We start from the raw sequence: 27196 nt of genomic DNA on the forward strand, positions 1-27196 counted from the left end.
CGTAACATATTTTTCTTAAATATATACATGCATGTGTGTGTATTTATATATACATAATAAATATACACAGTACACATATATTATGTATGTTATGTATACAAAAACATTTATTTTGGATGTGATTAATCGCGATTAATCGTTTGACAACACATACATATATATATATATATATATATATATATACACATTTTATTTCAAGTAAAAATGGTTTTCTTAATGATTTTAATGGTTTTGATTATAGTTATCTATAACCTTACTATATAGTATATACACATCACCATAATGTTGGACAAGTTATATCTAACTTTATATAAATAGCAATAACATAGTTTTGGAATGAAAAAAAAAATCAGGCAGTTGAGATTTGCTACATATTACTTCATACACATTTAATTGTGACAATTCTATAAAATTTTTCACAAGCTTTCATCAAAATGACTCGTTCCGCCTCTGAAACTGCTGACATCAAGCCCTCATATTTTCAACGCCTCCCTTCACTTTTCATCATCCAATCATATGCCAGTTGTCAATTTAAGCCCCTCCCCTTTTCCTCATTGAATATTCTGGTTTTACTTATAAAAATGTCACATTATGCAAGTAAAATGGGTTGAAAACTCATTTCATGTTGACTTTAAGTTGTCAGTAAACATCTATATTAGCAAACAAAAAAAAAAGAAATGTTAAAAGAAAGCGAAAGAAGAAGGTGAGAGAAAACAAAGGACAAGCAACCTGTAACACACTCACAGCTGTATTTCTCTGGCGTTCAGACTCCGCTAATCAGCACTGGCCGACAGTTACATCTATCACGCAGCTGGCCGGGACTTGATTCATTACCAGCCGCCAGCTGCTGTTTCGGAGCAGATCTGGGCTCGGCTCATCCGGCCTGGCAGGTGGGAAGCTTCTGTGGCATTTGTCTTTCCTAAACAGTAAAGTTGTCCGAGCTTGTTAAAGAGAACAGAGTCTACTTGCAGCGGGATCAATGGCTGTAGTCAATCTGCACACATCAATGAAGGCAAGAAAGTATGGATGTGCTGCTGCTTGGCCTAATCGTATATCCACTAACCAATGCGCAATGACAGATTTCAGTCGGACAGGATGACTTTGAGAAAAAGTACCATGGCTTAAATGACAGTTCCCAGCTAATGAGTGTCCAAAACACCCTGTGGAACCAACTAAAACATCATAACAGACCAGCTAACCACCTTTATCTTCTTCACACCAAAAGCATGTTGAGCTCTCAAAGCTGTTTCTCTCTTCAAAGAAAAAGTGTTATCGCACCATTCGTCATTCTAGAGCTTCCCTTGAAGTCTTCATCTTTATACGAGTTCTCAAGGCTTTTCCATTTAGAAGCACTTCTATGCTCTTTTGTTTCTGCACATAATAACGCCAGTATTGGTTTTGCAATTTATTTCAACCATGACACGCCTGACCTCCCTCTAAAGATGTTTTCTGCAAGGCTTAAAGTCAAAATAAAAGCAAGTGAAGTGGAACTTTGCAGATGGTAAAAGCACTTTTAGGACGTCGAGGCAGATGTACCCACACATATTCTGCTCTGTTGTCAATAAGAGGATTGTGGAATTAAAACCGCCTGAGAGAGATTTATCTTCATGTTCCTGAGGCAGAAAAGTTTAATGGATAAGTTTAAACATGATATATTGTAGGGCTGAGCGATACAGCTAGAAAAATATATTTTTAATATAACTTGTGCATTTGAAAAATGTTATGCATCAGAAAACATTTAATGCAATGCAGTAAAAAATATAGTTAAAATTAAGTTTCTCACATTGCTTTCCAGCAAATGAGCGCAACGAAGAGTGATATTTAATCATTTTTATATGCATATCATCATACAATCAGTATGATTGTCAACACTTGAAGCCTTTAAATTTAATGCATTATAAAAGTATTTTCATGCATTAAGTATGCCTTGCAATGCACCTTAATCCACCATATGATCTCATGAATAATTGTAGCCACAGTTATAATACAATATAATACTTCTCTATTTATTATTACACTTTTAGAACATAAAATGCATTAAAACATGACAAACAACCAATTTCAGATTTTAACAAGGAATCTTATAATGCATTTTAACTTTGGTTATAATTATTTATGAAAAGATATAACGCATTACAATGTACATTTTGAATACCTTTATAATGGATTACATAAAAGCTTTAAGTACAGTGTTACCAAAAATTCTGGTTTATGTGAATCGCTTCTTTTAAAATGGTTACTGGTTCCAGTCATTCTTTAACATAATTTCAAAGTAGAAAAGTTTACGGACATTTCCTTTAATGTGTATGCAATGCGTAATTCAAAATAAGGATAAAACACTTGTGATTCCTTCGTTTTTAAGATTGTACATTGGGCCATAATTGTATAGACTGTTTAAAAAAAAAACATTATTATTATAACCCCATATACACATTTATTAAAATATGTATATTAAAAAATCATATAAATTAATAATAAATGAACATTTTAAACAACATTTAGGAGTGATGTTACAAACAAATCAATGAGTTTTGAAATGATTAATTGAAATAGACTGTTTGAACGGAACCACAATTCAAATCTATTAAAATGTCTTAATACTCTTTTGCTCGAGAGTAGTGAGGAATTGCAGAAATCATCTAATAAGAGAGTTTAAGAAGTGCATTAAAACATCTTTATACAAAATTGCATCCTGAATCCTTCGTAACTTTTGTAAATTGTCCATATTATGATGTTTGTCACCTCATGAACTTTTGTCTGTAGAGATGCCTATAGAAATAAAATGAGCAAATGAAACTAATTGGCAACATATGTTGTGTTTGATGTCCTGTGGTTGAGTCTCTCACTTTTGAGAGCTGATAATGATGATGAGCTAAGACATTGTCAAAGATCTTGATAGCTAAAGTCACCCAAGGGACAGTTACGATGCTCCAGCAATACATTACAAAACTGTGCTTTAGTAAGTAGTTGTTTAATAGGAAAAATACCTTACATACACTGCAAAATATATTTTTTCATCAATATTTTTGTATTGTTTTCAGTTCAAATATATAAACATTGTTAAATCAAGATGCATTTACACTTGAGAAGCAAGATTACACAAGATAAGACTTCTTTTTTGAAAAATGCATCAAAATTAAGTGTCTTTATGCTTAAACTTGTTTTCCCTTTAAATTAAGTTTTTTTTCTGACCCCATCTTAAACACAAAATCACTTACTTTTTTAGAAGAAAATAGGACTTCATATGATATCTTAATATTGCTTCTCAAGTAAATGTATCTTAATTACATTTTTAGACATTTATAACTATCAAAAATACTGAGTAAGAAACTTTTGTGCAGTGTATAAACCAAATTGCATCACGTATGTCATGTGATTTGTTTTAATTCTCTGATTGGTTGATTGCAAGTTCAAATCTAGTCTTTGTTTGCATTTAAAGTGACGCGTATTAAATAAATATGTATAAAGGGTAGGCATAGTAAGCAAAGGCTTCAGCCTACACCTTTTTCGCGTATTATGTATATTTTTATTTTTTATTTATTGTGAAAAGTTGTCTGTGAGGAACGAAACACATTTTTGTTGAATTGAATCGAATTGAATTGAATTAAACGAGTTTTCTTCATTTGCAATCTTGATAAAGACCTATGTGCTGAAATACGCTGGCATATTAAAGAATGGATTTCTTTCAGCCTCATATTTTGATTCTTTCATTTCTCCACTCCACATATAAACCAAGTTACAAACATATTTACATCCAATGCGTTTGAAAATACATTTCCATGTGCATATTACTGCAGTGGTTTAAAATGCACAACATAACTTATTTACTTTTACACTTTAGGAAATGTTTCTACTTCTACAGATGTAACCGCATCGAACTGTCACCATCTATAACGTTAGAAACACTATATGGGATGTGCTTTGCAGTTTGCACCATCTGTTCCCCTGTGGCATTCACTAGACATCACTTGGCAGCCGTCTGTGCAGGTCACAACCCCGAAATAACAGAAGCCTGTGTTTAATCTATAGACAGAGTTTGGCTTCCTTGGAATGTAATGGCTTCATTAGACCCTTTAAACAGAGCAGACACACGTTTCTCTCCTGAATTCCTGCGGGAAGGGCAGCTCTGAAACCGCCGCCCTGCCCTGGTCCTCTGAGTTTTGGGAGCGTATAATGTCTTCAGCAATGGGCTCATTAGTGCTAGCCTAGAAGCATACACCTGAGATGGTTACTGAGGATGGCTATTTTAGATGGGAGTGTGGATATACTATGGAGGGACACGTTGGACAAAGAGAAAAGAGCAGAAAAAATGTCAATCTCAATGTCTCTAGCTCATCCTTTAGTCCAGTCACAGTATTTTGTGAAAACTACCATCTGTTCCCCTGTGGCATTCACTAGACATCACTTGGCAGCCGTTCATTAGACCCTTTAAACAGAGCAGACGCGCGTTTCTCTCCTGAATTCCTGCGGGAAGGGCAGCTCTGAAACCGCCGCCCTGCCCTGGTCCTCTGAGTTTTGGGAGCGTATAATGTCTTCAGCAATGGGCTCATTAGTGCTAGCCTAGAAGCATACACCTGAGATGGTTACTGAGGATGGCTAGTTTAGATGGGAGTGTGGATATACTATGGAGGGACACGTTGGACAAAGAGAAAAGAGCAGAAAAAATGTCAATCTCAATGTCTCTAGCTCATCCTTTAGTCCAGTCACAGTATTTTGTGAAAACTGTACAATAACAAAGCTCATTCTGCGCATATGAAGTGTATCGAGGACCTGAAGAACAAAAGCCCAGCTGCTGAAATGGCCATTTCACATAGCTTTTCCAAAACTATTGGGAAATCCCAAGATGAACGTAAATGCAATTATCTATGGCCCATTGGCATGGTAATTAAGGCTAATGTCTATTAGCATCTATTGCTACTTGCTCCTCAGAGAACTGTGCTCACTAACCCCATCCTGGCAGCTGTCTCAATACTTATTAATATGATTTTACACAGGTAAAAGACTTTTATGAAACGCAAAAGGCTGGAATGACAAACTGTCACCTACCTGGACAAAGAAACACAATATGAAGCCATTAGCATGTCGACAAAATTAGGCAATGTTTATGGATTAGCAGTCAGTCACACAGTAGCAGTTTTACACTGAAAGTTAAGTTATTTCTAAGTTATAAACTGAAAAAGTATTTCAGTACACAATTTTATTCTTTCTGACTTTCATGTTTAATTCAATGAATTACTTGCAATTTCTTTGTAATTATATCTGAAATATACTAGCAATTTCTCTCCGAATTTTTTCCGGTGTATGGAAAAATATCTTACCTACAGCTTTGAGAGCCTCAATCCCTCAAATTGCTCAACCCAGCCACATTGGAAAAACATGCCTGTGATTACATTTCTGCAAAATGATATTACGTTGCTTCTTGCACTTTCACGGCACTTTCAAAGTGAAATGTCCAAGTAGTTGCATTAAAGGTGCGTTACATTTTTCCAGATTAACTTAAAAGAAATGTGGCAACATTTTATTACATAGTTTGTTGTATGTATCTCAGCAGTTCAGAAATGAAATGTCCAGTGAGTGGCGCTAAAAGATTAATGCTCTCGTATTTGAAAATAAGATTCCACCTTCACTAAACCATACCCTAAAACTAACCGATAAACAAACAAAATAAAAATGCATTTACAATGCCATTTCAGCTTGCTTCTACAAGTCTTTGTGCTCTTTTATTGAGACTTGTGTTTCAAGGCGCTCCAAATCACAAGTGCAATCTTGTACCAGGTGCGCTAACAAGCAAGTTTACTTTATGGCAAAAGTGTTTTGAGGTCATGTCATATATTATTGTGCATGGAAATATACAAAAATATGTATTTATTAATCAATAATCTGCCCTATAAAAATTATTTATGTGGAATTAAAGTTAGAAACTTCAGTGAATCGTACATAGTTTGGGGCTTTGCATAAAATATAGGTAGAGGCACATTTAAAGAGCAACCTGTGAGAGATGCAGTTTTATTTTCCCCTCTGGGGAAACGTCTGTTTTACTGTGACTACACTCTAAAAAATCCTGTGTTATGTTTTCAACCCAAATGCTAGGTTGAGCCTTTTGGGGGATTATTTTGTCAGTGTTTGGGTAGTTTTTGTGTTACTCAGATCCTGGGTCAGACGTAACGCAGCGGTTGAGTTATTTATCGCGGGGACTTTGCGTCCTCTTCGGGAGTTCTAAGCGCCATTGAATTGATGCATTTCTTCGGTAAAATGCAGGTTTGTGTTCATATTATTTTATCTATAAAATCGTTACTGTGCTGTATATCGTTAAATTTTATGCAAAGCATCATACAGGGGCATGGTGTGAGTCACTTAAACAAGTGTCACGTCTGTCTTTTTGCGTTCCCCGCCAAACACGATTCCAGCTCGAGCACAAGAAGCAGCAGCGTTACGGTGGAAACAATTACAGAGACTGGTCGATTACATGTGAATTACTTCTGTTTAATGATTAATTTTTACTTCTAATGTTTGTTAAATGAGTTTAAATATAGGCAATATGTATGGCCTATGTATTAAAATCTATATAAAATATGCAATGTTGTAAATGAAATAAATAAAGGAAAATAAAGGAAGTTATCATGCAAACCAGTGGTTGTGTGGAGTACGAAGTAAAAAAAATATATATATTATAATAAAAATTAGTCAACCCATCATGCTGGGTTAAATAAACAACCCAATTTGCTGGGTAAAATTAACCTAAAATGTATTCTTTCTTATATTTACCCAGCCCTTGGGTTAAAAATAACCCAAATTGGGTTGTTATTATCCCAGTGTTTTTTAGAGTGTAGAAATCGTATACAGCATGTTGTCAGAGACCATTAGTAAGTCAGTATAGCGAGAGTCATCTGTACAAGAACGAATGCAATGAGACAGGGTACTTCACCCAATTATAGATATCTCACAACAGCCACACATAATGCAGGTTAATCCAGCCTATTTCTCACCCAACTATATAACGACTAATATAAAACAATGTTACAACCACAACACTGCCATAATCCATCTAGTTGGGTGATTCATCATGGTCTTTGCATGCAACAGAAAGGTTTGAAAGTGATTTCTGTGCAATCTGTGCTTTATACATCGCTGCTACTGACAATTAACTTTTTTTTTTTGCCTGAAAAATTTTTGCTGGAAACTTTAAAACTGTTTGTAACAACGTTCGTAGGCCGGGAAGAAGGAGGCGGGAACCGGCGGACATTTAAACAATTTAATAAAATAAACACAAAACGAAAGTAAAGCGGCAGCCCCTCGCGGACGACTGCCGCACACAAAACACAAAATAAAATCCAGGCCTGGTCCTCTCTCGTCCAACACTGTCGTCACTCCTCCTTTTATCCTTCCAGAGCTCCTCCGCGGGACTCGAGACCGGTGAGTGGCGCAGGTGTCGCGCATTAGCATTTCCTCCACCGGCCTCGCTCCGTTCCCACGGCTCTCGGCCCCGCCCCTCTCGTCGCACTGTTTATTTTAGATAATTTAGCAGGTCTGCCAGATTAGCCAAGAAGGTTCAAAACCCCTTTGAAACCATTTAACTTGAAGAGTCTGACTAGCTTTTATCAGCACTCAATGCATCAAAGCATGCATACTAACCGCTAGATCATGACATCTATTCACTTTCAGACAGCGAATACAGTCAGGCACAAGAGTAAAAAATGGCCCTTAATTAAACTCAAAGTTTCGTAGAATAAACTGGGGTTAATGTTTATAGCCCCAAAAGGGCAACTGCTATCTGATACACTGTGATTTCCTGAAGTAGTGACAAGCAAAGAGGAAGATTTAAATTATCTTGGCCATTAGCGGAAACTACAATGAGGGCAGCATTGTTGCAAAGCTATTGACTTTTCATTCGCTTGTTGTATGACATTCATTTAGCAGCTAATTGCATGCCTGTTCGATTCTTTTCTCTCTGTGTAATCCACCTCTCACGTTACAGCTGGGAGACTTGAACCTGCAGTTTGGGAAATGAAAAATAAAGACTCCTCCACAATGTCAACAAAACAACTGCAAACAAAAGCAAGGATAACTCATATACCATGCTCAAATCTATGCTTAGATTGTCTCCGTCCATATTTCACCTTCTTTTGTTTGAATTCAGTACACTGACAATAAAAGCCAACCTCTTACTTTTGGAAACAAAATGTTTTCTTTATAAAATCATACTTAATTATTTATCCCAAAGTATAAATGAGTTAGTACACATGCCATAGTAAAATCATGGTTGATTTTGTATTTAATATGGTTTTACTACAATATTCATACTTAAACCATAGCTACTGTATGATTTAAATTAACCATGGTTAATTTTTGTAGTTATTATAGTTTTACTGCAAATGCCATGGTAAAACCATGGTAATTTTTGTAGGTATGGTTTTACTACAAAAAAATCATAGTTAAACCACTGTAGTAAAATCATGGTTAGTTTTGCATGTACTATGGTTTTACAACAAAAACTATAGTTAATCAATGGTTACTGTTGTAAAACCATAGTTAAACCATGGTTGCTGTAGTAAGACTATGGTTAATTTTGCATTTGCTACGGCTTTCTACAAAAAAAAACATGGGTACTACAAACTCATAATAAAACTATGGTAGTAAAACCATGGCTCATTTTGTATTTACTATAGTTATTTAAAAAAAAAAAAGAGTTAAACCATGGTTACTGTAGTAAAACCAAAGTTAATTTTGCTGTTATGGTTTTTCTACAAAAATCAATTAAACCATTGTTACTATAGTAAAACCATGGTTACTTTTGCATTTATTATGGTTTTGCGAATGGTTACTAAACCATTGTTAATTTTGTATTTACTATTGTTTTACTACAAAAGAAATGTGGTTACTGTGGTAAACCCGTAGTTAATTTGTCTGTTTTTCATTGTTTATATGCTACAAAAACCAACCACTTATTTGGATATAGACGCACGACAATCTCCATGCATGATGCAAAGCAATACACACTTCACCTCTCAGCTAGCTGCATATTCAAATGTGTAGCTTCTGGCTAGACTGTGGTTAACTACTTTAAATGAGGAGCGATAAATGATAATTTATTTTACGTAGCTACAGTTTCTAAGTAGCTGTGAAACACTACGTGTGATGGTACACACTGGAGTCCGGAGGATGCTAAAGTGGATGTTATTACACAAATGTGTGCCATCACTCATGAATTTTTAATGCACAATTAAACAGTGCAATTAGTACAGCTGTGTGATATTTGCATTTGAGGAGCAGCGGGGTCTCTGGTAATAGCTATAATTCTATCACGTAGGGTGAAGAAGTGGGGAGGATTGTAGCGTAGAGGGGCTTTAGCGGAGGAGGGACTGTGTGTTAAAGCCCATCATTATACTTTCTGTCCATCCATGTCCTCCTCTCACCCATATTCCCTGCTTTTCTTCATCCTCAGGTCATTATTGATAGCGGTTAGCACCATAATTTCTGTAGAGGATGTGGTTAGCAGACTAGACAGAGTCCATTTTACACCCTCTCATTCAGTTTGAATGGCTGCTTGGGCAGCTTGCTGACCCATGTTTGTCTTTCTGGGGTAAACTTGCAATAAAAGTTAAGTAGTAAATGCCAACTATAAGCAGACTACTACTATCTGGCATACCATAGTGCACTACTATGGTCCTAAACACCTGAACAGAGCTTTAAAATGCATAACATTCACTTGAGCACATGGCGTCTGGAAATATGCCCATTTGTAACACTCTTCTACATTATTTAAGGCTTCTGAATTATCTAAGGTTAACGTTTTTTGTGGAAAAAAAGACAAAAAATGCAAGCTGTCGCAAATGGAGTGGCGTTTTCCTGAGATCCTGAAGGGACTGCATGTAGCACCTGTTCAGGTGGTTAGTGAATAAGGTTTGTGTTGAAATACCACATGCTAAAGTAGCGCAATGGCTAACGTCAAGATTGTGCTTCACCTTGTGTACTTTCTGTAAGATTTGCTTAAGTCTCTCATTGCTGCGTGGACAACAAACACTTGGGTCCCGCCGGTCGGTCTACATCACCTTTGCCCTCTATGAGCAATGTGTCAACATCCACTGAACAGACAGAAGACAGCTGAACACCCAACTGAGAGCACTTCGACTCCCAAAGTCCTACAAAATCAAGACCATCCATGACATTTCGGTCAATATGTGAAAGAGCAGAAAATCACCAGGATACCCGGTACGTTCAGAAACACTACAGTACGTTACCAACATAATCCACATTTATACTTAGTTTAACAAGTGAGAATTAAATAAATGGATTCAACTTCTGCACACGCCGAGCAGATAAAAATGTGCAAGATAAGAATAACAATGCTTCCCCTTCTTAGTCGAGTGGAATACAGATTTTAAAACACTTCACACACTTGTCCACTTTGGTTACAGAGAAAAACTGCGTATCATATACTAAATAACTGAGGATCATTTACGCACTACCAGACTTCTAGTAATTATCACCGACTCCTCCAGACTTCAAACTGATGCAAAAAACTGCCTTAGAGGAATAATTCAGCCAAAACTGAAAATCTGCTGAAACTTTACTCACCCTCAAGCCATCCAAGATGTAGATGAGTTTGTTTCTTCACCAGATTTGGAGAAATGTAGCATTACATCACTTGCTCAGCAATGGATCGTCTGCAGTGAATGGATGCCGTCAGAATGAGAGTCCAACAGCTGATAAAAACATCACAATAATCCACAAGTAATCCACACCACTCCAGTCCATCAGTTAATGTCTTGTGAAGCGAAAAGCTGCATGTTTGTAAGAAACAAATCCATCACTAAAAGAGTTTTAACTTCAAACCGTGAGTCCTTAATGCATAATAATGCTTCATCCATTGAGAGACATTTGTCTCTCACATCAAAATCCACCCTGTTTAGAACTGTTTTGGAATGATTTGGCTTGTAAACAGTGCTTGATTTGTGCATACAGGTGAGATTAATTTTTCACTGAAGGAAGCGTTATTATGGAATATGGACTAGTATTTTAGCCAGAAGCAACAGTTTGAATTTAAAAACATCTTAATGATGGATTTGTTTCTTACAAAAACACAACTTTTCACTTCACCAGATGGACTGGAGTGGTGTGGATTACTTGTGGATTATTGTGATGTTTTTATCAGCTGTTTGGACTCTCATTCTGACGGCACCCATTCACTGCAGAGGATCCATTGGTGAGCAAGTGATGGAATGCTACATTTCTCCAAATCTGATGAAGAAACAAACACATCAACATCTTGGATGGCCTGAAGGGGAGTACATTTTAATTTTTTGAACAAGACCTGTGCACAATAAAACACCCAGTGACTTGTCTTCTGTCAAGCCGGTGCACGCACTACACAACTAATCTCACACTGCTGATTAGTATCTGGGACTAAAAACATGAAGGGGAAACAAGCTTGTTTCTTGAAGCGTGAATTTGGTTCAAATTCATCAATGCATCAAGCCAATCTTGGAAAAGCCATCTTACCCATCTCTCTGGAGATCTGCACGAATGCTTCCACGCCGCTTTCCCCGTAATTCCCTTCAGAAGCCAGCGTGGAGACGTAGTTCCAGCCCATCGCCGTGACAATATCCAGCATGGCCTGGGCCTGGTAGGAATCCGGGGGAACGACGCGGGAAAAAAAGTCGTAGCGGGTGTTATCGCTCAGCTCCGGAGCGGTGGATGCATAGCTGATCTGAGGAATCTGCAGAGAACAGAAGAAAGATCAGAGGTCAAAGTTCAGAGACAGGGTTCTCATGCTTCACAGCAGAACAAAGAGGCATGCGTTTCCAGATCCAGTGACCAGTGATGTTATGCTGCCTTCTAATATAGCTAATTTTGGCTAAATTACCTGCAGTATCGCATTTCTCCTTTATACAAAAGCCAATCCTAGAATGCATTGCAACAAGCTCATTAAAATCCAACATGGCAGATGAGTTAATAGATGTGTGATAATTATAAAACACTTATTTCATTTGATCTTGAAAGGTTTTAATGACAAATAGTTGCAGTTTATTATTATTATTATTATTATTAATCAGGTCTGCCGCTGAGAATCATAGGTAATGGAGTCTGTGGGAAGTTTGACAGACAGATTCCTTGTCTAGAGAAAGAGGACAGGAGGAGGTTAAAGAAGCTCACGGCTGAATTATTCTGAAGGATTCTGTTACAAAACTGTTTTGAGATGCAGCTCACGTCAAGCTACACAAACGGTGTTAAATCCAAACATCCCTGATGGCGCGACAATCACCTAGACTGTGCTTTCACCGCTTGAAGCTGTAAATAAGAAAACATTTAGCCACAAAGTGCTTGAGGAACATCACCGTATGAGTGCGGATAGCTGAGTCGAGTAGATTCATGAGTAATGATGCTGAACAAAACTGTGACATTGAAAAATACATCAAATTTACTCCATCTCCAACAGTGAGGACTGAAAATTGAAATCTGACACTGTAAGACTGATAGGTAATTAAGAGATTTTGATAAATGTGACAACTTCGAAAGCATGCTAAAAACACAGCTTCAATGCTCGCAGCATCAACGCAAAAATGCTTGTTTTGCTAAAAAGATGCCAAGCGAACTTTTGCGAGGTTCACTCATCGAAAAAGGTTAACCATAATGCAGTGCAAACCTTCATTAAGTATACCAGTAGTGGCTCATGAATATTTCATGAAAAAAGGCAACGCAAATAAGACAACACCCAAGAGGCCCAGATACATAAATACAGGAAAGACAGCTCTTCTTTTATTGCATAACACTTTAAAATGCACAAATATTGCTTTCTGGGAGAAAACGCATATTGTGAATATAAAGTTATGATCTCATATCAAAGCATCAAATTCTCGGTTTATTGCACAAACAACAATAGATCCTGAGCACTTTAATTGAAGAATGCATTTTAATTCAAATATCAACATTGGTGAAGTTACATAAAATAAAATTCAACCAAATGTGCCTCAGCTATAAACAAAACAAAACATAACAACATATAACATAACATAACCATTTTAAATAAGAATCATAACATTAAACCAGTAATTTATCATATAGGTCTACCACCATAGGTCAAGTTAAATTACAAAATAAAATGCAACCAAATGCTCCTCAGCTACTAAATAAAATAAAATAAATCAAAACAATACAATACAATATTTTTTAAGAACTTTTTTTTTCCATGCAAGAGTCACTAGCAGGGCAGGACTTACATGGCCGGGGGCCCCTGGGCTTGAGGTTATGTTTGGGCCCCATACTTATACTACAAATGCCCTCAACTAGAACATTATTATGGAGTAACACAAAATACACAAAAATTACAATATGCTTTCAGGTTCACATACTGTATACAATTAATAGGCAACATGTCTAGCCTAGTCAAAGTTTAGATGTAATATTAAATAGTCATTATAATACAATAAACAGGATGTGATCTCTCAGTTGAGAGATCAAAACCCTGAAATAACACTGAGCAGAAAAAACCAAAGAGATGTATTATTATGAAAATGTATTGTCATATCTGTGTCCTTTTATGTCAGATTCTTAAATGTAATAAATTCAATCTGAATAAAAAAACATGTTGGATATTAACAATCAAATGAAATCACTATAAACAAAATCCATAGATGGATTTTGCATAGGTTATGTTAAGTTTAAATACAACATTTTAATCTAGAAATATTAAATGATTGCAAAAATGAAATGAGCTGCTTTTTAAAATATGAAACTACAACTGCCAGTAGGTGGCAGCAAGTGACTGTCTTAATGAGTGAGTTGGATCCTTAAATCAACCGATTTGTTTAAAATGCTAATTCATTTAACTTAGCAAACGACTGTACTTATAGCCTGTTTGAACCATTTACTGGTCCGTGTAATGCTGAGAAACAAAACACTGTGTTGCTCGGAGATGCATTGCTGGGGCAAAACAGAATTTTGTGTCCGAAAGTTACTCAGTAACTTGTTGTTTATTGTACATTTGCCATCTTGCAGATATGCTGATGTGAGGCAATTTTGAGAGTGAGAGCCAGAAGACGCGGTACAGCTGAACCATTCACGCTGTTTTCAAATGATTGACTTAATCTGATATTCTGTGTGAATTTTTTTTAACTCATCTAACCTACATTGTATATTAAATAAATGTTTGCGGGAATTTTCCAAACGTGCAAAACCTGCGAAAATGAGTGAAACCAAAATGCGCAATCCCGCACCGAGATTCAGGAAGTGAAACATATATTCTATTATATAGAGATTTGTAAAATAAATTTCCATAAATTTTCCCAGGACGTGATTAAACATATATTCTATTATATCGAGATTTGTAAAACAAATTTCAATTACTTTTCCAAAGCTTTCTGTTTTTTTCATGACCGTACGAACCCTGTAAATGGCTATTTTTATTTTTTTTAAATCGTTTTGATGAAATTTCTGCTCCAATTTGTGTGGAGGTAGTGAGACGGGACAAAGTCCCTGTAAGATATTAGGGTATTCTATAGTCTTTGGAGAGGAGAGAGCGCTCAAAACTTCAGATTAATTTAGTGGAACATTAATATAATATAGAATCATCCTCTGTAAAGAAGTGAGGAGTGAATGTAAGAATTTATCATTATCTTTGTAAATGTGCGCTCTTTTGGGCTAAAGGCTTAATGGAACCGTTTAAAGTAGCCATGTGATCACAAATTAATCGGCGATTCGGCGCAACGCAGACATGATTTAATACGTGTGTCTTTTTTCTATGTGAAAAAAAAAATCATAAATTCCAGTTTATGCTGTTTGATTATGGCTTCGAATGTCGTAGTTGGAAGCTGGAAGTTGTTAGCCCCGGCTGGCCCGTGTGCGCAGTTGAAATGCGGCTAATAATTTCTGACTGGCACATAACTGAACAAATGTAAACGGGTTAAGGCGGGGCCCCTGGGCTTCAGCCCTTTCAAGCCCAATGGTAAGTCCGGCCATGGTCACTAAACCACTAATTATTAAATAGGAAGTGTTTGCTTTTTACAGTCAATAAACTCTCAATCCTCAGTAATCCCGTTTTTCAACATTCCCTCAAGCTATCGCTGCATAATTTAACAAACACTTAATATATAAAAGAAAAAAAGTTTACCTGTAAATTGTAATAGTCTCCAAAGCATTTCATGAACACTTGTTTTATAGCTCATTGAATGAGGACTTTAATATTGAGCATTTGTATTTTATGATACCAGCAGATAAAAACACTACTATAAAGAGCTCAGCATGAGATGTTCTGGACAAGCGCTTTAAAAGAATCTCGACAAAACAGAGACCTCTGAATGATGCATGAAAATGCTGCTGCATGCTGTCGCACAAATGCATTTGCATTAATAGAACAGGCCATTGGAGACGTGCTAATGGAGGGACATAACAGACTCGAGGCCTTGGACGACAGGCTGGAAGATAAGAATGAAAAAAATGGGATGTTTGTGACAGATCTGTGGGATTAAAAAACAGGATCTGATCACTAGATCCTTGAGCATTTAAGACACAATAATCCTCAGAATCGCCAACCCGAGCCCACCTTAATGGATAAAAGATGTTGACAGCATTTGTGACAATGTCAATTACCACAGATTACAATGTCAACTCGTCCCTCAGTTAAAAAGTTAGACAAGCAAAAACCGTGGTATAATGCTAATAGTCTCGCGCTGATATATATTTTTATAATCTTGCAGGCTAGACGTCACCCTGTCTACTTCCATTTTAAGTGCCTTACCGTAAAAGCAATATTTTTTTATGATAATTGACATCAGTGCTATAGTGCATAACTTATATTGAACCCTAAACATTCCTTTAAAAGATAAACAAAAAAGTAGTGTATATAAATATATAATGTAATAGATTTCCTATTATTTGTAAAATTAATCAATGCATCCACAAACAACTCTCCCAGAATGCTTTGCACTTTTGAAATAATTTGCATATTCTTTGCATTTTCGTATATAGAGGTCAGTCAAATGAAGGATTGCAGGATTGAATGTCACAGGTATAATATCTGATCATACACATCCCACAAACACAAATATATGTGTGTGTGCATTCATTTGAACAGCGTGCATGTGTATGTATGTATGTGTGTGTGTGTGTGTGTGTGTCTGCGTGTGTGTGTGTGCGTGTGTGTGTTTGAGTCTCAGGATAATGGAGCTGCCTGGCTGAATGGCTGATAGATGGTTCTCCAGAACTGCTAATTAACCCTTGCTCAGACCTTTATTGTCCGATAACCAGACAGCGTAAGGCAGACATGGACCTTGACAAAGGGTGCAAATGCAAGCGTGGCCTCTTACACACTCACAAACACAACGAGCAGCCTCACGTAATTACAGCTGCATTGATTAATGCATCTTGTATGTTGAGATTACACTGATCTGAGGACGCACACTGATTCCCAAGCGAGTTTGTGTTGTATGAGTAGAGGAGACGTGCTATATTATGAATGTGTGTCCACCTATGCATGCAATAGCAGAAAAACAACAGGCCAAAACTTCATTGCTACCGAATCTCAAACCTTAAAATGCGTATTTTAAATGCAGAAAAACATGCATTATTCTTACATACAGAAACCCTTCAAGAACAATCCCCAAGCACTGGTACCTAAAGATTTTCAATGCATAAAAAACGAAAGCAAAAAAAAAAAAAAATGCTAATTCAATAAAAAATCTAATTCAGTAAAATAAAGTAAAATAAAAGATTAAGATGAGATTTTAAAAAGCGTCATTACATGTCTTGACATAAAATTTAAGATTTTCTATGCACAAAAAACAATGCAATGCAGTGCAATGCAATGAAATGCATTGAAAAAAGATATTATGATTATTACATGTGCTGCCGCATAAAATGTAAGATTTTCTATGCAAAGCATCTCGCTCAAAAATGACCAAAGAGTTTCTATATTTTTCCTATTTAAAGGAACACTCCACTATTTTTGAAAATAGGCTCATTTTCCAACTCCCCTAGAGTTAAACAGTTGAGTTTTACCGTTTTCAAATCCATTCAGCCGATCTCCGGGTCTGGCGGTAGCACTTTTAGCTGTAGCTTAGCATAGATCATTGAATCTGATTAGACCGTTAGCGTTCGAATGGATTCGAAAACAGTAAAACTCAACTGTTTAACTCTAGGGGAGTTGGAAAATGAGCCTATTTTCAAAAAAAGTGGAGTGTTCCTTTAAGTCTATCATATACAGGCTAGAGATGCATGCAGTAGTTCAGATGAAATGCATTATGGGTAGGGCTGTCGCGGTGAGGGAATTTCCCTTGCGGTAATTTTGAGTGGCTCAATAGCGCGGTATGCGGTATTATCGCCATACATATATACATGAAGTGTAAAACGAGAAGAGCATAACCTTACGAAAAAATAAATCAGGCAAAAATCGCGGTTGCTGCGGTTCTTGCATTCCTCTGCGGTTTGCTCGTCAATAGCGCGGTATTGCGATATTGCGGTTATCGCGACAGCCCTAATTATGGGTTTTCAGGACGATGCCGTATGAACTCATTCTCTGAGTTCAGTGTTCAAATTAAGGGTGATGGTAGATTGAAGGGTGAGAAAGTAGATGTCAAACTCGACGGGCATCACAGATGGCTGGAGGCATTTTATACACTCATCCTCAACCGAAAGACACTGCCGTAGTATTAGCATCACTGTTCAGAACCAAAGAGGTGACTGGACTGAGCCTTTGAATAGTTCATTTGAGAGAATAGGAATAGCAGATTTATACTTGGGTTTTGAACAGTTTACAGTAGTTTTTATAACAGTAGATGTTTGGCTAACTTTACTAGAGGCACTAAAAAAACATTTTTGGGTAGCAAAAGATAAACATCAATCGATAACAGGCCAAAACGATCTGTAAAGAATCTCCAAAAATTACTGTATAATTTGCTCAGTGGTTCAAAAGAGTTTTTAAAAGTAAAATAAAATAAAACAAAATAATATAAAATGAAATAAAATAAAATAAAATAAAAAATGTAAGATTAAAAAATGCATTTATTGTAAAATGTGCACAAATACAGCATATGTATATTTTTATTAAATTAAATTAATTTTATTTAAATGTAATTCAAAATAGCAAATCATTCATTCAGTTTAATATAATCTATAGGTTTATAATAAAATTGACCCAAAATTTCCTATTTTACAAGGATACGAATTTTTGGTTAACACAAGACAAACCTCAACCAAAGGCACTCTGAAATGATAAAGAAATATAAAAAAAAAAAAATGTTTAATGTATAAATATAAACATAAAATACTACAATTATATAATTATATTAATAATTTATTTATATAATTATATTTATATGTAAGATTATATATGATTGTATTATTTTTATAATAATTTTTAAGATTAAGGAACACTGAAGAAAGATTGAGAACAATACTCCAGCACTGGTGCAAAAATGGGAAGGTTCTCAAAGTAACAAAAAATAAAAAATAAAAAATAATAAAATAAAAATAAATAAAACTAAAATAAAAAAAGGTAAGACAAGACAATTTCTGTTTAGCACAAGATAAACCTCAACCGACAGCATCCCGAAATTATCCATAATGAAACCTTTAAAGCAGTTCAGCCCCCTGAAAGACACTGTATAATTTGCACAGCAGTTCCAACCAAAAAAAATGTTTTGTGTGTGTTTTAGGCCAAAAAGATGTGGGGAAGCAGGTCATGAATCCCTCTCAGTCCAAACAAAGGCATCATCTGCGGGCATAAGAGCTCATACAAGTGGACGTCCTGGATCTCGGACAAATATCAGCTGGACCGAAAAAACATTGCACATTTAGCTGCAAGCATTTGTCGTTGTGCTAAAACAATAGATTGGATCAATTGCTCAGCACTGCGACATTATAAACACGTTCTCTCACATTTAGTGACAGAAGCAAGATAACGACACAAAGGACGGCATGCTCGCCGAGAGCCTCAACTGAAGCGACTGCCAAAAGAGTCCAGAAAATGCCATCGATGCCACACAGTGACCACAATAAAGCGAAAAGGACCCAAACAACTCAAACCCTGAATGTCACCCAGCAACTGACCATTTCACCCGCAATGAGGCGGATCGCTTACATTGTGCACTAGTGATAATGGCAGCAGCAGGGTGTAATTGCAGGGCACGGTGCCCTCTCTCCTCGACAGGGGCTTCGACGGGACGCGCTGCCTTGGCAGGTGATGCGCACTGGCTTCCAGCATCACAGCAGCGGATGGTTTCATCCGTCATCTGGACGGCCTGTCAGATTGGACGGCTGGACTGACAGAGCTGCGGGTACTGGAGGAGACAGATTAGCTAACGGGGTTTAACTGCCTGTTGAGATTGCTCAAGACTGCTGGCTCCATCATCTTACATTACCACTTTATGTATGAATAGATGTATGCTTTAGGCTCAAGACTGATGCAGTACTGCTATTGTACAGGAACAGGTAACCTTTGACCTGAACGGCTCATTATACTCAGATGGGTCCTACTGAATTTTGTAATTCAGACAATTAAATGTTATTATGGCTTGATTATTTGCACAAGAAAATGAAGGGGATTCAAATAAAGAGCTAAAGTCTTTGCTCAGTGAGAGAAATATTGGCTGCATACTGAATTGAACTGTATCACTAGAACTGAAAGTTGTAGAGTGAGACAAACCAACAAAATAAAACTAAACAAAACATTTAAGATATATTCAGACAATTTGGGGGAAGCACAAGGCAAACCTCAACTGATAGAACTCTAAAACAATGCATAAAGAAGCCTTTAAATTAGTTATGACTTCATAATTTGCACAAGATGACAACTTGGTTAATTTAAGTATTTAGCCATTTAATATTTAGAATTATTAATACTATCATGCTGAATTATGTCATTTTATCACTAGAATTACAACTAGCAGCTAAAACAGTCACAACAATCAAATCCATTGCTAAATCTTTTACCTGTTTGTGCCGTTGTTTTCCTTCCACGATGATGTCACTTCCTGGAAGATGATGTCATTAAGTAAGTGGCTTTAAATGGATTTTACAAAAGACTAACAGGATTAAATCAATATTACAAATTAAAATCCAATGTTTTCTATTTTACACTTTAATTATATATATATATATATATATATTGATTAGAAAAAGAAGAAAAAAATTATTATTTTAAAAATATTTTTAATAAATTGCCAGGTTTTAAATATATCATTTATAATGAAAATGATCTAATATAATTATTATGCTCATTTAGAACAACAGTATAGAAAAATGTGACTTATTCTGTAGGCTACATAAGTAGTACAAAGTCATATATAGATGCATTAAGATTTAATAAGATATCAAGCTCAACATATTCATGCAGTAATAAAAGTGCGTTTGCCCACATTCTTGCTTTAAACACATTCTAACCAGCCCTCCATTTATCTCTGTCAAATGCATGTGTATCATTAGTGGCCTCATGGGAAACATATTCTTTTTTATTTTTAGCAGCTTTCCCTTTAAACCCGCCACCATGGGAAATTCAGACCCCCTTGTCGTCCTTTTCATGTAAACCCCTAGGTGCCATCACTTAGAACTATTACTAGTAGTACGCCGCGGCCCAAACGCATCATAATCCCCAGCTGCAACGTAAGTGATGTCAGCAAACTCTCCCACAGCTCTTCCATTTAAAACCATCAGTCTAATTCCTCTTTGATCGCCCCTGCGCTTCCATTACTTTCCAGAACGCTCCCTCGGCATTAGCCTCCATGCTAATTTCTTCCTGGTTACTGCAATAAGGGCAATCTGACAAACATCAGGCGTGTTTTTGATGGCGGGGGGATTTGGTGACTGAGTCAGAGCCGCTGAGGAGTTTGATGGCTCTCTCTGAATATCAATGCGCCTGGCAGGCCTCCATCACATTGTTGAAGGAAAATGAAAGGGAGAGCGCGAGCGCTAATGCACTAGCTGAATTGCTATGCAGCTCGATGCTCCGGCGTTGAAGGGTTGATTAGCGCTAAAGGCAGAGAGCTCAGGGTCTCTGGTTTGAAGAGTATCATTTACTTTTAGCCTTGACTCAAATAAGTGATGGCGGCACACTTGTGCACCACTGCTAATTTAAATAATATTGATAAAGTCCTTAAATCCGCTCTTGAATATTGATCCAGACCTTCTCGAAAAGGCCTTTTCTGGTAGAACTGGTCTCTCTGTTGATACCTTGTTAATTTTTCTTTCTGTAAAGGTGGTCTAACCTGGAAAGGTCAGATCTCTAACCTACATAGACATTAATATGGAGCTGGTCCCCCTTTGCAGCTATAACATCTTCCACTCTTCTAGGAGACTTTTTGCCCATTTATCCAGTTATCCCTTTGTGAGATCAGCACTGATGCTGGACGAGAAGGTCTGGCACAATTTTCGTTCCAATTCATCCCTAAGGTGTTCGATGGGGTTGATGTCAGGTGTCTGTTCGGTGCTTGCCAAGTTCTTACACACCAAACTCATCCAACCATGTCTTTATGAACCTTGCTCTGTGCACAGTCATGCTGGAATAAAAAAGGGCCTTCCCCAAACTGTTCCCACAAAGTTGGAAGCATAGCATTGCCCAAAATGTCTTGGTATGCTGAAGTAGATCTTATGAAGCAAAACAGTCGGTCTGTGCAAGAAACTGAACATACCACGTCAGCTAAATTTCATAAGAATTTGACAAGGCAGATTAAGATGAGGTGTTTTAAAAATGTTTAGATGTTTATTATCTAAGTGAAGTTTAGAGGGTGGGAGAAGAACTTATAAACCACTATATTTAAATTTATGTAAAGTTACTACATGAATTCTTTATACTGCCTCTTATAGTAATGAACTTGATTTTTGTAAATGTGTCAGTTGTCCATATATGTCTTGTTAAAAAAACAAAAAACATGGACAGCATTTTGCACCACTTCTGTAGTGTGACTCGTATATAAAGTGACCACAGGTGAATATAACAAGTCGTATGCACCACAAATGGGCCATAAAACTAAGAGCAATCATTATGATGTTATGATTTTTTTATATTTAATGACACTATGACATTCTTCATTGTAGTCTCTCATTCACAGTAAAAACATGAGACTGATTTCAACCTCTCTTATCTCCTGTAGTAAAAAAAAAAAAAGAGCCTTAAGAGATTCATTCCAGCGGCTGTAATTGAAAAGATTAAGTAACATACTGGAGTTCAGTGGCGGTGCCTGATTGAATTTTTAAGTTATCAGAGGGCATTTGATTTGCATTGAGTGTCCGCGCTGGTGCCACTTTCAGCAGAATATGGAAAATTAGACTTAACATGCTACATTAGGGGTGGAATGGATTTTATAAATCAAAGTACTGCAATTAATTCAAATGCAAGTGACATTTACAAAGATGGTAGACGTCACTGTCGCATTCAAGATGAGCATGATTGGATTATTTACAGGATGTATAGACTGAAAAAAATGGCTATGAAAGAAGGTTCACTCTGTCATTATTTGTGAAATTTACTATCAATTTCTAAGAAATGGCAAGTAACACATTGAATTAAGTGCGAAATTTTCAAGTACTAACAATGTAAGTGAATGGGTTCAATTTCCAGAGCGCTGAAAAGCAGAAATGTGAAGTATATAATTTTATAAAAGCACTTACAATAACTTTTCCGCCTCAGAGTAAAAAAAAAAAAAAAACTCATATAAAATAAAACATAATAATAATAACAATAATAAAGGTGTAATTGTGTCACTTATAATTGCAACTTTCAGTGTCACTTTGTGACTTTCGCTCTTGGAAATGGAAAACAGAAAATTATTATTAGACATATTTTTACCTATTTTTTTCTTAACACTACAGACCAAAATATAGTCCGGTCACAATATTAATAGCACTCCAACTAGAAAACACCCAAAAAAGAAAACAACATTTCAGTTTCTCTAGTACTTAGAGTAGTAGAGGAGGGATATCAGGGATCCTGTACGTCTGCAACATCGGCTTTCTGCTGTCAAGTGTGGGCCGGTTCCTGCTGTGAATCCCACCTGCAGTGGAGTGGGTCAATACTCGAGTACTGCAGTGTTTTTAACACCACCAAACACGCAATAATTTAAGCAAACCATGGCTAGAAGATCAAGTCTGCACCATTATGTAAGTTTCTCATAAATACTGCGATAATATCAAGTTAACTTCATTTCCGGCTCCGCTTGCATGCAGACGTTTGGGTGCATCAGCCTGACGCACTCATGCATTTTTCATTAAAATCACAATTGGCAGCACTCCGAGATGCCACCTAATTGCTCTCATATCATCTCTGATTGTAACCTGATCTTTTTGTTGCGGCATGCTGCGGCAGACACATTCATATCTGAAAGGCGAACGCACAAGGCTGCGATATGAAAGCGTAGCCACAGGCGTGCCGCTTTACATGTGAACACCACATCTCCCTGAGCACGACTGGTTCAGAGAAGCTGACAATGAGAACTCAACACTTTACAGCCACCAGGTGACTCCATCAGACGGGCTGCGCCGCTGACAGGGAGCTGATGGAAGGAGGTGTGGAGGTGGCCTGTGAAAGCGCTCCACTGGGCACTGAGCCGAATAAAATTAGGCAATCAAAAAGCCATCCCTGCCAGAACAAAGACTTAATTTTTCTTGAGTAACAAGTAGACCTGAGCTTTGATAATACATGAGCGACAGGAACGAGTGAAGACTAGGGGGGCATTTACACATCAACAATGTACCTTAAATTGTTTTTTTTAAGTTTTGCATACACAAAATCATCCCCCGTTTACACAGATCCGCAAAAAAATTACTAAAACACTGTATTATGAATGCCAGGCCAGTAGTTGGCGATGTTACTTTGTAAAGAAACACTACCCAGACAGCAGACAGTTTCGGCCCAGATCCGGCCCACATCTGGCCCGCATGGATTTCACATGGGCCAGATGTGGGCCGGATCTGGGCCAACACTATGTTGCTGTCTGGGTATGAGCCTATAGAGTGAACGCGTAATACACATGTGCATGACTTCACCATTTTCACAAATTTGTGTTTATGTAGTTTATACAGAGATGATAATGGTATCATTTTCAAAAACTTGCACTTTGAAACCTATTTTCAAAAGTTTGCATTTTCAGGCCCTCAAAATCCCATTGGCATGTAAATGAACGGCCAAAATGCATAATATATATACACCCCCTAAGGATACATTTCCTCATCAACAATGTACTAAAAACAAAACAAAAATTTTGCATACAGACATCAATGTTGTCAAAACAATCGCGTTCACATAGATCCACAAAAATGACTAAAACACTGTATTTTGCATGCCAGGCCAGTAGTTGGCGATGTCACATTGTAAAAAAACACTACGTACATGCGCACATCCCTATAGACTGAACACATTATACGCATGCGCATGACTTCACCGTTTTCACAAATTTGCGTTTTTGTAGTTTGCACAGAGACAATAACGTTATCGCTTTCAAAAACTTGCACTTTGAAACCCGTTTTCAAAAGTTTGCGTTTTCAGGCCCCCCGAATGGCCATTGCCATGTAAATGAAAGACCAAAATGCATAAAAAGTTTTGTTTTTATTTGAAAACAGTGTCATATAAACACCCTAAGGATACATTTTCTTATCAACAATGTACTAAAAACTGAAAATGTTTCTGAAAAGTTTTGCACACAAACAACAATGTTGTCAAAACAATCCCGTTCACATGGATCCACGAAAATTACTAAAAACGCTGTATTATGAATGCCAGGTCAGTGGTTGGAGAAGAAACACAACTTGCCTGCACACATACCAACAGACAGAAAATGTAATACACATGCACATGACGACACCATTTTCACAAATTTGTATTTTTGTAGTTCACACAGAGACAATAAAGGTATCGTCTTCAAAAAGTTTGCGTTTTCAGGCCCCCAAAATGCATTGTCATGTAAATCATTGGACTAAAACGCATAAAAAGTTGTACATTTTTAGCTGAAAACGTGTAAATGCCACCAAAGTGCCACCTTTTGAAAACAATACCGTTATCATCTCCATGTAAACTATGAAAACGCGACTTTGTGAAAACAGTGACATCATGTGCATGTGTGTTACATGTTCAGTCTATAGGTTTGCGTGTGTGCGCAGACATGTTGTGTTTCTTTACATCACCAACTACTGGTCTGGCATCCATAATACAGCCTTTGTAGTCGTTTTCATGGGTCTGTGTGAAGGGTGATCATTTTGACATTGTCATTTTTAGTACATCATTGTTGTGTAAATGTACCCTAAATGCAATTTAAAGGGGTCATATGATGCAATTTCAATTTTTCCTTTCTCTTTGGAGTGTTACAAGCTCTTGGTGCATAAAGAAGATCTGTAAAGTTGCAAAGACTAAAGTCTCAAATCCAAAGAGATATTCTTTATAAAAGTTCAGAGTCAGCCACACCTACCTAAAACGGCTCGTTCTAACACGCCCCCACATATCTACCTCACTATGTGGGAAGATTTGAATAACGCCGCCCAAATGTTCACGCAAAGAAAGAAGGCGTAACTTTTAGTCTCACTGTAGTTTTGTTGACGCTGCAGCCATGTCATTCGCGCTGTGTGCTTCGTTGTGAAAGCGAAACTACTTTGTTTGGTCTTCCAAAAGAGGACCTTTAAAGGAACTTCAAGCATTTGTGGCATAATGTTGTTTTATGTTCAGCACTAACAATGGAAGTGAATGGGGCCAGTTTTTTTTACCTTTAAAAGAAGAAATGTAAAGTATTTTTTATTTTTATTTTATTAAAGCACATTTACATTAATTCTTCCACCTCAAAGTAAAATAATAATAATAATAATAATAATAAGGTAATTGTGTAATTTACAATAACGACTTTAAATGTCATAATGACTTACTCACATTACAAACTTTCTCACATTGACTTTAATATTTTACTCAGAAGTGGAAATGGAAAACTTTTCAAATTCGTCTTAAGGAACAAAAAAGCAAAAAAACGATGTTATAGTCAAGCACTTACAATGGATGTGAATAGAGCCATATTTTGAAGAATTTAAAAGCAGAAATGTGAAGCACCTACCTTGTTTTTCTTTTAAAGCATTTGCGTTATTTGAGAGTAAATCTCTGAAATATACTTTTTTTTAGGTTTTTAGAGTTGAATATAAATTTAGTTAGTAAGCTTTTTTGCTACCACCATATTAAAATTAAGTTCATGTCTTGTGGCTGTACTATTGAAACTGTGAGTCTTTTAACATTCAAGGATTGGTCCAATTCACATCCATTGTACTGTAAGTGTCTTACTGTAACCCAATTTCTGTTTGAATAGGAGAGAAGAGTGGAATAATTGATTAAGTTTATGGTAATCAAAATTATGAAAAAGGCCCTCTGGAGTTTCAGAAGAGATCTCAACAATGCTGTCAGAGGTTATAGTCACTATTTACTTCTTGACTTTACATGACTTGATGTTGACTTTTTTTCAGCAGCAAGATTTCAGATTAAAATGTATAGGAAGTGTTTATGCACCATTTTAATCATCTTTTCACTTCAATAGCCTCGCTGTGTGACTACTGCATACTGACTACTGCGGAATGCACGATTAAACTAAAATTAGAAAAAAAAAAAGCATGACATATGGCTTGTCATGTCAAACACTCAAGCACTCAGTGTGAGTCTCTCTGAAACTGAAACGTGATTCTTACACCTCCACGACTGCCAATAAGCTGCTCAGGGAAACACAGGGTGACCTTTTGCGGCTGCTTTGAAGCTTAAATGAATAATTAATGTTATAGACAATAATGCTTTGGTCAAGTATTAACTATTTATGTTTACAGGGAGCCCCTGTGGTCTACATTCAAAGAGCTTGCGGTCAATTTTCATCGGGATAATACTTTCCCTATATGCTGGACTGTAAAACAATGTTGAGTCAGCTGTGTCTTGACAATGGCTGCGCATCAGTGCTATTTTAGTATTATTTATGTTATTATTGTTTTTATTAATATTTTAATATTTAGATTTTATTTTTATATTTTCAGTTTTAATTTTAGTTTTAGTAATATATAAACATTTACATGGTTGTTTTATTTTATTTTAGAAATGTACTTTTGTCGTTTTTAGTTTTTGGTTTTTATACTTCAATATTTCTATTTAACTTTAACTTTTACTTAATACATTTAATAGTTTTAGTTAACAACAACACTGATTCAACTCATTTGATCACACTGACAAGTTTTATCATTATATTCAGTTTTAATTTTAATTGTG

General features: G+C 36.5%; 1 protein-coding gene across 2 annotated transcripts in view; it reads right to left on the reverse strand.

The window, feature by feature from the left end:
* LOC107656388 (metabotropic glutamate receptor 8-like) overlaps window positions 1-27196 on the reverse strand; it is a 187518-nt gene that overhangs the window by 108273 nt on the left and 52049 nt on the right. For both annotated transcript variants that reach the window (XM_016444233.1, XM_016444232.1), the window contains exon 2: window positions 11500-11716. In XM_016444233.1, the coding sequence (XP_016299719.1) occupies window positions 11500-11716 (217 nt within the window). The remainder of the gene's footprint in view (window positions 1-11499; window positions 11717-27196) is intronic.

The sequence above is a fragment of the Sinocyclocheilus anshuiensis genome, unplaced genomic scaffold (genome assembly GCF_001515605.1).
Source record: "Sinocyclocheilus anshuiensis isolate Anshui unplaced genomic scaffold, SAMN03320099.WGS_v1.1 scaffold183, whole genome shotgun sequence".
Classification (NCBI taxonomy): Eukaryota; Metazoa; Chordata; class Actinopteri; order Cypriniformes; family Cyprinidae; genus Sinocyclocheilus; species Sinocyclocheilus anshuiensis.